General features: G+C 40.0%; 1 protein-coding gene across 3 annotated transcripts in view; it reads left to right on the forward strand.

Annotated features, from left to right (window-relative positions):
- TAF1B (TATA-box binding protein associated factor, RNA polymerase I subunit B) overlaps nucleotides 1-13,608 on the forward strand; it is a 59,508-nt gene that overhangs the window by 12,808 nt on the left and 33,092 nt on the right. For 2 of the 3 annotated variants that reach the window (XM_060117132.1, XM_060117134.1), the window contains exon 7: nucleotides 5,405-5,561. In XM_060117132.1, coding sequence (XP_059973115.1) covers nucleotides 5,405-5,561 — 157 coding nt within the window. Of the gene's footprint in view, nucleotides 1-425; nucleotides 470-5,404; nucleotides 5,562-13,608 lie in introns of all 3 variants that reach the window. The other variant, XM_060117133.1, reaches the window with a different exon arrangement.

A 13,608-nucleotide genomic window follows, 5' to 3' on the forward strand; every position in this document is an offset into this window, starting at 1 on the left:
ACATGTGTCTTACCTTCTGATTTAATTCCATAATTTAAAGTAGACAAGGAATATATTTAAGGTTACAGATATAGACCTCCTGAAAGCATTTATTCATGATTTTAGTTTCCACACTCCTTTAAAAAAAAAAAAAAAAAGTGGTGGAAAACAGAGCTCAAAGAACAGACCAAGAATTTATTATAGATTGCTAGAATCTTGATGTGTGCTGACAGAGTTCTTTGAGAGATAGCTTCCAAAACCTCTGGTGTTAGGGATTGTTGAAATCTGCATTAAGCATGGTTATATAAAATTTTCAACAAAACACTTCAGAAGTATGAAGTGCTTATTTGCAAGCCCCTTGCCCTCCAAAGATTAAAAATTCCTATTATCAGCATATCCTCATTTCTTTTGTTTTGTTTTGTTTTGTTTTGTTTTGTTTTCTTCAGCATATCTACATTTCTTGTTGGACTGCACAATGACACAGATATCAGTAAGTTACATTTTGTGTCCAAAGAAGTTAGAATCATAGGATAATTGGGCAGCATGGAATCTCTGGAGTTGCCTTCTCCATGCTTTCAGGCAAGCCTGGCTCACAAAGTCCAAGAGGACTATGACTCTAAACCATCCAAGCCTTTTATTTATTTTAAAAAATATATTTATTTATTTGGTTGGTTTGTTTGTTTATTTTGGCTGTGCTGGGTCTTAGTTGCAGCACGCAGAATCTTCGTTGCGGCATGCAGACTCTCAGTTGTGGTATGCATGCAGGATCTAGTTCCCTGACCGGGGATCAAACCCAGGCCCCCTGCATTGGGCGTGCAGAGTCTTACCCACTGGACCACCAGGGAAGTACCCCCATCCAAGCCTTTTAAATAAAGCATCGTGATTATTTACCTATGTTAGGGGTTTTTGTTTGCATGTTTGTTTTTTAGTAAATGATGATCCTTAGAGCCTTATTTTCATTTTTACATTAAGTGTAACTATTCAAACAACTCTTATTACAAAACTATAAAATGGAGGTATTCATGGGAATTCCCTGGCGGTCTAGTGGTTAGGACTTTCACTGCCGGGGCCCGGGTTCAATTCCTGGTCGGGGGACTAAGATCCCACAAGCTGTGCGGTGCGGCCAGAAAAATGCAGATATTCATAAAGAAAATAAAATCACCAGTTATTGTATCACCCCAGAATAACCACTGCCACTGTATTCTACTATACTCCAAAAGGTTTTTTTTTTAATTGGAGTATAATTGCTTTACAATGTTGTATTAGTTTCTGTTGTACAACAAAGTGAATCAGCTATAAGTATACATACATCCCCATATCTCCTCCCTCTTGCGTCTCCCTCCCACCGTCCCTATCCCACCCGTCTAGTTGGTCACAAAGCACCGAGCTGATCTCCCTGTGCTGTGTGGCAGCTTCCCACTAGCCATCCATTTTACATGTGGTAGTGTATATATGTCCATGCCACTCTCTTACTTCGTCCCAGCTCAGGTTTTTTATTCATGTATATATAGAGAGAGGGAAAGAGTTTTATTATTTTGTTTTGCAAAAATGTGAGCTATGTCATCATTCTTTAAATTTTTTTAATCAGAATTCTACATGCATGTTAATTCAAATAAATTTTTGACTTGTTATAATAAAGTACAAAAATAACAAATAAAAATAAATTGCAGTCCATTGTCTCCCCGAGATGTCCTGGTTCCAACAGACTTTCGTTTCCAACTCTTTTGCAACCTGCGTATCCCTGTCGCCTGCTTCTAGTGCTACATCTTGATTTCTGGTTTTGGACATTAGCGATTAAGCTCCCACTAGGGAAGATGAAGCCTTAGCTCTTTCACTCGTCCTTCACTGCCCCCCTGCCCATGTAGTTACCAACACACAATTATGAATTTCTCATTCTCTGTCTTTCCAATATAATTTTTTACTGGATCAATTTTTGGTGCTTAAATTGTAAGTGTATAAATGCTATTCAGAACTGAACCACATAGCTTACTATGATTACGTTTTCTGTATATCTTTTGGTTTTTCCAGAGTTGATAGTTGTCTTGTTATTTGTTTAGTTTTCTATTTATTTATTACTAATCTGTAATTTATTACTAACGTATCTCCACACTTCCCCTCAGTTCTGAAAATCTCTCAATTCCTTAGATATTCTGTCAATTTCATCTTCTGTAATAGACTTTCTGGAGCTTCTGAGCTGCTCTGATCTAGAATGATGTATTTCTAGACCTGTGTCCCAGCTGTCTTTGGGATCTCTTTACCACCGTTCCAAGGATTCTGTCACCTCTCTTCTGTTAAATTTCTTATTTCCTTGATCTCACTTCATCTTCCCTCTTGGTTCACTCCCTCATTTTTGTGGAGCATCTTTTCTTATTTTGCTGAGGATATTAATATTATTTCCCACTGATTTGAAAATTTGTTTTGGCCTTGCCTGTTTATATTAGAGGATTTCTTCAAGTGTTTAGCAAGCCTAAGAAGGCTAGTCCTGTTTAAGAATGGAGATTGAAAAGTTGATTGAAACTTTGTACCTGTGATTAATCTTGTCAGCTCTGCTCGGTTTATTTTCTTAGTGAACCTTCAGCATTGTCATCTTTAATTTTTTTTCCCCCTTAGCTGATCAGATTTTCCATTTGGAGGTTGTAACCCTGACTGTTCTGGGAACTGGGTGGGAAAAAGGCCTCGGGGGAGGAGGGAGTTGTCTCAGTACTCAATATGTAAATGTTCTCTTAATCCTCCTGTTTTCAGTAAGATACCCCTGCTTCAACTGTGTATGTGACTGACGCCCTATCCCAGAGAGCCCTTTGTTTTACTGTCTCTAGAGGAGAAACTTCCAATGTTCTGGCAAGATTGGGGAGCAGCCATTTGGCCGCATGGAGTCTGGGGGGAAGTCTGGGTGCCTAACTTCTTCTTAATAGGACTTTCAAGCTATCCTCCCAGTATTAGTCCTACTTCACTCAGTTTCCAGGGGTACCTGGTTTAATGGATTCCTGAGCTTTCTTTAGAGGTCCCCAGGGGAAAATTAGATTGATTTCTGGCTTCCCCCACTGCTGGCTGTGAATCCAGCTTTCTCAGCACTGCTAAGGCAATAATCATCCATCCATTTGCTTTCCAGCTTTTAAAATTTTATTGCTGTTGTCTCCTTTTCCATGTTATTTGTTCTTGTATTTATATCTTTTGAAAATTTCTTTATAATTGAAGTGCGACAGAACAGAGCCTAATGTATGTTTTCAATCTGCCATCTTAACTGGAAGTCCCTACATGTTGTTATATATATAATATATATAGAAGGTTTTAACATAATATTTTATGGAAATCTGTGTCCTTGTATATTCCTTTAAAACAGTAGTCTTCAAACTTTAGCATCCACCAGAATCACCTGGAGGGCTTGTTAAACCACAGACTGGTAGGTTCGATCATTTGCGGCTCTAGTAAGTTCTCAGGTGATGCTAATATACCTGCTCCAGGGTCTGTACCTTGAGAACCACTGATCTAAAGCATTGTGTAAATTGTTATGGACTGCCCCCTTGCATGGAGTTACTTAATTACATTTCTATTCCAGTCACTTGGTTGTTTGAAATTTTTGTCTTATTATAAACAGGGTTGCCACAACATGCCTTGACCCTGAATCTTTGCGTGTTTTTAAAATCATTTCACTAGGATGAAATCTGAGAAGTAGAACTGCTAGACCGTTTGTCACCGAATATTTATTGGGTTCCTTTTCCATGCTAGAGACTGTTCTGAGCTCTGTGGATGCAGTGGTGAGCAAGACTGTCCTCAGGCTGCTTGACTGTACCGGGAGGTGCTGACAGTAAATGCAACCACGAGAAAGGACAGTTCAGTTCCTGATAAATGCGATGAAGAAAGGATTTACAGGATTTGGAAAAGGGGATTTTGAGGGATAATTTGGAGAGGTTTTGCCCAAGAAAGGCTGGAGTTTCTCAGGGTCATTCCTCATCCTGCTTTTTTAATCTACCCTCACTCCTTACTTTAAACACCAGTTATATCCTGACAACCCTAAAATTCCTATCTCTTGCCCATCCTCTCAACTATAGGATTTTTTATATTCAGCTACCTACTCAACACTTCTGTTTGTATGCTTCATAAAATCTTACACTTGTGCAATTCTGATATCTTGATTTCTCTTGTCAAACCTGATCTTTTGCCATCTTCCTCGTCTCAGTAACTGGCATCTCCATTCTTCTTGTTGCTCAGTCCCAAACCCTTAGAATCCTACTTGTCTTCTCTTTTTTTTCTCATACTTCACATCCAGTCCATCAGTAAATCCTCTTGACTCTGCTTTCAAGATATGTCCAGAATCCAGCCGCTTCTCACCATCTGTAGGGTCGCCACTCCAGTACAAGTGCCCGTCGTTGTCGACCTGGAATCGTGGTCTACCATGTGCCCTCCCCAGCTCCACTCTTCATAGCAGCCAGAGGAACCTTTTAAAACCATAAATGAGATCATGTAGCTCTTCTATTTAAAACTCTCCGGAAACTTCTTATGTACTTAGAAGAAAATCTAAAGTACAAATCATGACCAGCAAAGCCCTTTGAACCAATATGGTTCTTACTCTCTCCTGTCATGTCTTAACACTTTCTCCTCACCCGTGGTGCTCTCGCCACACTGGCTTCCTTGATGTTCCTTCAGGTTGACTCTGCTAATGTACTTGGTGTTCCTATCCAGATCCTTAAGACTCATTCTCTGATTTCATTCAGGTCTCTGCTCAGATGTCACTTTCCCAAAGAGGCTTCTCTGACCACCTGTGTAAAATAGCACGTCTCTTCCCTTCCCATCATTTTGTATGCCGCTCCAGTGCTAGTCGTCTGTGTTGTGCTTAACCACTGTCTGCAAATTTTTGTGGGGGGGGCGTTTATTTACTGTCTCTCACTACTAGTATATAGGTTTTAGGAGAGATGAGAGACTGTACACTGTCATTTCCCCAGAGCTAGAGGAGTGGCACAAAGAATGCGGTGGATAAGTATTTGTGGAATGAGTGAGTTGAGGATGGAATAATGCCCCGTGGGGGAGGATGCCTGGAGGATGGGAGTGGGAGGGGGCGTTGCCTTAGCCAGTGTTTAGAGAGCCTCTCAGAGAAGGGGACATGTGAGTTGAGGTGTGACTCAAAGGAATTACACATTTTTGGCTTTGTAATTGTTTGTCCTTTTATTTATTTGAAAATTGTTCCTGTTAACTATACAAAACTTCAAACAAGACAAATCCCTCCTTGGAATCTCAGCTCATCCAACTCCCACAAAGAACCAAATTTTCTTCTGAATCGTTATTGCTCTTTATTGCCAAATTGTTCTTTGTAAAGATTATATCAGTAATCTAAAGATATTTAAAATACCTCTTTGGATTTTGCTCTTTTTCTTCTTTGTTGTCCAAAATGGTTGCTTGTACTTTTAAAAATCTCCCTTTGTCCTTTTAGAAACGGCATCTGTCTGTTCTGGATCTCTTGACGGAGTTGAGTATTCACTGCGAAAGGAGAAGGGAATTGTGAAGATGACTGTGCCACGGACGCTAGCTTTCTGCTACCTGTCACTGCTTTGGCAGAGGGAGACAATCACTCTTGCGGACCTTCTGAGGTGAGCTGGGCCTCTCATATAACGGTGCTTCTGCTGACTACCTGTGTGCGCTAGGAGACAACCTTGGTTATTTTGGATTTTACAAGGAGGCTTAAATTAAGGAAGGGAAAGGTTGGGCAGTCTGAATTCTAACTGAAATTTAATTCTCCTTGGGCTAATAATTCATCTCCTTGGTTTCCTTATTTATGTAGTGGAAATAATACTATTAATCTTACAATGGGGTATTAGAAAATTAATTATCTAATGTGAGTAAAGTGCTTTGAAGATGAAAAGTGACATTTAATTACCTGAGTAGTATTATTAAGTGTTTTTCATTTTTGAGAGAGAAGATGAACAGATGACCTTTACATTGGCAAATGTTATTAGTAGTTACACAAAAGCATACATTGGTATTGTTAAGAGCTAAAATATAGGTTGTGTTTATAAGCCAAAATTTAAAACAAAGCTATTAAAAGAACCTGTTATGTAGATAGTCAGCATTTACATTTTTCAAGGTAATCTGCCGCGTTTTATAGTTAATGAATAAATTATGGCGTTCTGTGTAAGAATTTCTCATTAAATAGAAGATGTGCCAAAATCATTAATGTGTTAATTTTCCCTTGCTTAATATGTGTTCTAAATAATAACATTTGAGGGTTTTTTTAGTGTGTAGAGTGATTTTAAGAGCACAGATTTAGAACCAGAGTCCTGGGTTCAAATCCTGGCTCTGCCACTTATGTGTTATAGGACCCTGAGTAATTTATTTAATTTCTCTCTTCCTCTGTTTCCTCATTGGTAAAAGGAGGCTAATAAGAATATCTACCTCAGAGGGTTTAAGACTACTTTCAATAATTAGTACTACATGAAAAGCACATAGTGCCTGGCACATAATAAGAACTCACTGCTGGTTATTCTTGTTTGTGTTTCCTTCATCATCATCCTCATTATAGGTGCTAGGCCCTTTGATTGAATAAAATGCCTCTGGTAAATGAGGATAGTGCCTTTGAATTTGGCCACATCAACCAAATAACAAGGCTTTTCTCAGATGTGATTAACAGTACATGCAAGTTGAAAACTTGCCTAATACGGAAAAGGAAATAGTCAGTCAAGTCCAGGAAGCGCAGAGAGTCCCATACAGGATAAATCCAAGGAGAAACACGCCAAGACACATTACTCAAACTGTCAAAAATTAAATACAGAGAAAAAATACTAAAAGCAGCAAGGGAAAGCAACAAATTACATACAGGGGAATCCCCATATGGTTAAGAGCTGATCTTTCAGCAGAAACTCTGCAAGCCAGAAGGGAGTGGCAGGACATATTTAAAGTGATGAAAGGGAAAAACCTGTAACCAAGATTACTCTACCCAGCAAGGATCTCATTCAGATTCGACAGAGAAATTAAAACCTTTACAGACAAACAAAAGTTAAGAGAATTCAGCACCACCAAACCAGCTTTACAACAAATGGTAATGGAACGTCTCTAGGCAGGAAACACAAGGGAAAGACTTACAATAACAAACCCAAAACAATTAATGGTAATAGGAACATACATATCGATAACTACCTTAAATGTAAATATGCTCCAACCAAAAGACATAGACTGGCTGAATGGATACAAAAACAAGACCCGTATATATGCTGTCTGCAAGAGACCCACTTCAGACCTAGGGACACATACAGACTGAAAGTGAGGGGATGGAAAAAGATATTCCATGCAAATGGAAATCAAAAGAAAGCTGGAGTAGCAATTCTCATATCAGACAAAATAGACTTTAAAATAAAGACTATTACAAGACACAAAGAAGGACACTACATAATGATAAAGGGATCAATCCAAGAAGAAGTATAACAATTGTAAATACTTATGCACCCAACATAGGAGCACCTCAATGCATAAGGCAAATGCTAACAGCCATAAAAGGGGAAATTCACAGTTACACCGTCATAGTAGGGGACTTTAACCAATGGACAGATCATCCACAATGAAAATAAATAAGGAAACACAAGCTTTAAATGATACATGAAACAAGATGGACTTAATTGATATTTACAGGACATTCCATCCAAAAACAACAGAATACACTTTCTTCTCAAATGCTCATGGAACATTCTCCAGGATAGATCATGTCTTGGGTCACACATCAAGCCTTGATAAATTTAAGAAAACTGAAGTTGTATCAAGTATCTTTTCAACCACAGCGCTATGAGACTAGATATCAATTACATGAAAAAAACTGTAAAAAATACAAACACATGAAGGCCAAACAATACACTACTAAATAACCAAGAGATCAGGGACGAAATCAAAGAGGAAATCAAACAATACCTAGAAACAAATGACAATGAAAATGCAACGACCCAAAACCTATGAGATGCAGCAAAAGCAGTTCTAAGAGGGAAGTTTATAGCAGTACAATCCTACCTCAAGAAACAAGAAAAATCTCAAACAACCTAACCTTACACCTAAAGCAATTAGAGAAAGAAGAACAAACAAAACCCAAAGTTAGCAGAAGGAAAGAAACCATAAAGCTCAGATCAGAAATAACTGAAAAAGAAATGAAGGAAATGATAGCAAAGGTCAATAAAACTAAAAGCTGGTTCTTTGAGAAGATAAACAAAATTGATAAACCATTAGCCAGACTCATCAAGAAAAAAAGGGAGAAGATTCCAATCAATAGAATTAGAAATGAAAAAGGAGAAGTAACAACTGACGCTGCAGAAATACAAAGGACCGTGAGAGATTACTACAGGCAACTGTATGCCAATGAAATGGACAACCTGGAAGAAATGGACACATTCTTAGAAAAGCACAACCTTCTGAGACTAAACCAGGAAGAAATAGAAAATATAAACAGACCAATCACAAGCAATGAAATTGAAACCAGAATTTAACACCCATTTATGATAAAAACACTCCAGAAAGTAGGCATAGAGGGAACTTATCTCAACATAATAAAGGCCATATATGACAAACCCACAGCCAACAGTGTTCTCAGTGGTGAAAAACTGAAACCATTTCCACTAAGATCAGGAACAAGACAAGGTTGACCACTCTCACCACTATTATTCAACATAGTTTTGGAAGTTTTAGCCACAGCAGTCAGAGAAGAAAAAGAAATAAAAGGAATCCAAATCGGAAAAGAAGAAGTAAAACTCACTGTTTGCAGATGACATGATACTATACATAGAGAATCCTAAAGATGCTACCAGAAAACTACTGGAGCTAGTCAATGAATTTGGTAAAGTAGCAGGATACAAAATTAATGCACAGAAATCTCTTGCATTCCTATACACTAATGATGAAAAGTCTGAAAGAGAAATTAAGGAAACACTCCCATTTAGCATTGCAACAAAAAGAATAAAATACCTAGGAATAAACCTACCTAAGGAGACAAAAGACCTGTATGCAGAAAACTATAAGACACTGATGAAAGAAATTAAAGATGATACAAACAGATGGAGAGATATACCATGTTCTTGGATTGGAAGAATCAACATTGTGGAAATGATTATACTACCCAAAGCAATCTACAGATTCAGTGCAATCCCTATCAAACTACCAACGGCATTTTTCCCAGAACTAGAACAAAAAAATTCACAATTTCCATGGAAACACAAAAGACCCCAAATAGCCAAAGCAGTCTTGAGAAAGAAAAATGGAGCTGAAGGAATCAGGCTCCCAGACTTCAGACTATACTACAAAGCTACAGTAATCAAGACAGTATGGTACTGGCACAAAAACAGAAAGATAGATCAATGGAACAGGATAGAAAGCCCAGAGATAAACCCACACACATATGGTCACCTTATCTTTGATAAAGGAGGCAAGAATATACAATGGAGGGCTTCCCTGGTGGCGCAGTGGTTGAGAGTCCGCCTGCCGATGGAGGGGACACGGGTTCGTGCCCCGGTCCAGGAGGATCTCACATGCCGCGGAGCAGCTGGGCCCGTGAGTCATGGCCACGGGGCCTGTGCATCTGGAGCCTGTGCTCTGCAACGGGAGAGGCCACAACAGTGAGAGGCCTGCATACCGCAAAAAAAAAAAAAAAAAAAAAAAAAAAAGAATATACAATGGAGAAAAGACAGCCTCTTCAATAAGTGGTGCTGGGAAAACTGGACAGCTACATGTAAAAGAATGAAATTAGAACACTCCCTAACACCATACACAAAAATAAACTCAAAATGGATTAAAGACCTAAATATAAGGCCAGACACTATAAAACCCTTAGAGGAAAACATAGGCAGAACACTCTTTGACATACATCACAGCAAGATCCTTTTTGACCCACCCCCTAGAGAAATGGAGATAAAAACAAAAATAAACAAATGGGACCTAATGAAACTTAAAAGATTTTGCACAGCAAAGGAAACCATAAACAAGAAGAAAAGACAACCCTCAGAATGAGAGAAAATATTTGCAAATGAAGCAACTGACAAAGGATTAATCTCCAAAATATACAAGCAGCTTATGCAGCTCAATATCAAAAAAACAAACAACCCAGTCCAAAAATGGGCAGAAGACCTAAATAGACATTTCTCCAAAGAAGATATACAGATAGCCAACAAACACATGAAAGGATGCTCAACATCACTAATCATTAGAGAAATACAAATCAAAACTACAATGAGATATCACCTCACACCAGTCAGAATGGCCATCATCAAAAAATCTACAAACAGTAAATGCTGGATAGGGTATGGAGAAATGGGAACCCTCCTGCGCTGTTGGTGGGAAAGTAAATTGATACAGCCACTATGGATAACAGTATGGAGGTTCCTTAAAAAACTAAAAACAGAGCTACCATATGACGCAGCAGTCCCACTACTGGTCTTATACCCTGAGAAAACCATAATTAAAAAAGAATCATGTGGGGCTTCCCTGGTGGTGCAGTGGTTGAGAATCTGCCTGCCAATGCAGGGGACACGGGTTCGGGCCCTGGTCTGGGAAGATCCCACATGCCATGGAGCAACTAGGCCCATGAGCCACAACAACTGAGCCTGCACGTCTGGAGCCTGTGCTCCCAACAAGAGAGGCCGCGATAGTGAGAGGCCCGCGCACCACGATGAAGCGTGGACCCCACTTGCTGCAACTAGAGAAAGCCCTTGCACAGAAACGAAGACCCAACACAGCCAAAAAATAAAATAAATAAATAAATAAATAAATAAATAAAATTAAAAAAAAAAGAAAAAAGTAGAAATGAAGAATAATGAACAGATGACTAGATCTTTAAAAAAACAAACAAACAAACAAAAAGAGTCATGTACCACAGTGTTCATTGCTGACCACAGGACATGGAAGCAACCTTAGTGTCCATCGACAGATGAATGGATAAGGAAGATGTGGCACATATATACAATGGACTATTATTCAGTCATAAAAACAAACGAAATTGAGTTATTTGTAGTGAGGTGGATGGACCTAGAGTCTGTCATACAGAGTGAAGTAAGTCAGAAAGAGAAAAACAAATACTGTATGCTAACACATATATATGGAATATAAAAAAAAAAAAGGTTCTGAAGAACCTAGGGGCTGGAGAGGAATAAAGACACAGACCTAGAGAATGGACTTGAAGACCCGGGGAGGGGGAAGGGTAAGCTGGGACGAAGTGAGAGAGTGGCATGGACATACATACACTACCAAATGTAAAATAGATAGCTAGTGGGAAGCAGCCACATAGCACAGGGAGATCAGCTCGTGCTTTGTGACCGCCTGGAGGGGTGAGATAGGGAGGGTGGGAGGGAGACGCAAGAGGGAGGGGGTATGGGGTTATAAGTGTTGGTATAGCTGATTCACTTTGTTACACAGCAGAAACTAACATACCATTGTAAAGCAATTATACTCCAATAAAGATGTTTAAAAGAAAACACAAAAAGCAGTACATGCAGAGAGTCCATGATTCAGTGAATTTTACTGTTAAGCTAAAAACCTTGGGGCTTCCCTGGTGCACAGTGGTTAGGAATCTGCCTGCCAGTGCAAGGGACACGGGTTCGAGCCCTGGCCCAGGAAGATCCCACATGCCACAGAGCAACTAAGCCCACATGCCACAACTACTGAGCCTGAGCTCTAAAGCCCGCAAGCCACAACTACTGAGCCCACGTGCCACAGCTCCTGAAGCCTGCGTGCCTAGAGCCCGTGCTCTGCAACAAGAGAAGCCGCGACAATGAGAAACCTGCACACTGCAACGAAGAGTAGCTGCCACTCACCACAACTAGAGAAAGCCCATGCACAGCAGTGAAGACCCAACACAGCCAAAAAATAAAATAAATAAATAAATAAATAGAAACCTCATCTTGTTCTGTATGCCCTCATTGGGTGATCTCATCCTTTCCCAAGGCTTTAATTACCATCTATATGATGATGATTCCCAAATCTGGATTTCCAGCCCAGACTTGTCTACTGAGGGCCAGACCCATATATTCATATATTCACCTGCCTTCTGGACACTCCTTCATCATCTTTCTCCTCAGTCCAGCTCCTCCTCTAGTGTTTCTTTTCTTCGTAAATACCTGCACCACGTTGCATCCCATAAGCCACCTGAGGCTCATCCTTGACTCTTTCCTCTCTCTACGTAGAGTTAATCATTATGTCCTCTCAATTATACTTCCAAAATAACTCTCCAACGATTTTTCCCTGATTCCCTCTATCTTCACCTGGGTTACTTAGCAGCCTTCCAAGTGAGTCTTGTGCCACCCCTGTCCATTTCCTCCTGAAAACCAGAGGGATCGTAATAGAAACAGCAGTCTAATCATGTCACTGGAGCTGGATAACAGGGTTAGCCATCCTGCGCAGGGCCGTCTGTAAGGGGGTAATGCAACTCTCCTAGAAATCTCACAAGATGGAGAAAGTAATATTTGCCCGAAAATTCCTCTCAGGGAGAATATTGTGTGTGGTTGGAAGGATGGGGTAAGATCCTGCACCTTTGTCTGTCTGTCTGTCTCTCTCTCCCCACTCTCCTTCTGCCTCTCTCCCCACCCCTCTGTCTCCCTCTTTCCTTTCCTCCCTCTTTCCTCCCTTCCCCCTCCGAGGGGAATTCCCTTCGAGGAGATTAGATCTAGTTAGCTGGAGGGCTTTTATTTTGCTCTGTGGGACATACGAATTTGGGACCCAGTTTAACTGCTTGGAGCAATAGGAGAAGAGACTTCACCACTGATCCCCTTTCTCTGCTTTTCTTAGAAAAGAGCTCTAAGTCACAGGTTCTTCTCAAAGTGTAGTCTCGCGAACAACAGCGTCAGCATCACCCGGTGATTTGTTAGAAATGTAAATTCTTGGACCCATTCTAACCTTCTGAATCAGAAACTCTGGGGACAGGGCCTGGTAGTCTCTGTTTTAATAAGCCCTCCAGGGGATTCTAATGGATGCTAAAGTTTGAGAACTACTATTGAAAAACTACTTAAAGAACATTGATTTGAAGGGAATACATTATTAGCCTGGCCCCAATACCCATACATTTTATACTGATCCTGCATGTCCCTTCCCTGTTTAAATCCTTTAGCAGCATCCGTAGTCCTTAGGATAAATTCATAACCCTTAGATAGCCTTTAAAGAACCCTACCTACCTAACAATAACAATAATAATAAATAAAAATAGCCAACATGTATTTGTTCCACAAACATTCATTGAATACCTACTATACACAGGTGTTGTTCTAGAGTCTAGACGCCTGAAATACAGTTGTGAACCATATACAGATCAAGTCCCTGCTCTCGTGAAGTTTTAGAGGAGGAAACAGATGTGCAAATACACAAATAAAAAACGATCGGACAGTGAAGTGCTGTTCAGAAGATTGAAGTAGGATGATGTGATAGAGAATGACCAGTTGGCTACTTTAGATGGGTTAGTAGGGAAGGCCTCCCTGAGAAGGCGGAGTTTAAGCTGCACTCTGACTGAAAATAGAACCAGCAGCTGAATATCTGAAGTACACGCATTCCAGGTACAGGGAGGCTGCTAGTGCCAGGCTCTAAAGCAGTTTCAGGCTCTGTGTGATCAAGGAGCCGAGGAAGCTAAAGTGATGGGAGTAAGAACGTGGAGGAGGAGCAGGAAGATGAGGACAGGGAGATAATAAACAG

The sequence above is a fragment of the Mesoplodon densirostris genome, chromosome 14, assembly GCF_025265405.1.
Source record: "Mesoplodon densirostris isolate mMesDen1 chromosome 14, mMesDen1 primary haplotype, whole genome shotgun sequence".
In the NCBI taxonomy this organism is placed as follows: Eukaryota; Metazoa; Chordata; class Mammalia; order Artiodactyla; family Ziphiidae; genus Mesoplodon; species Mesoplodon densirostris.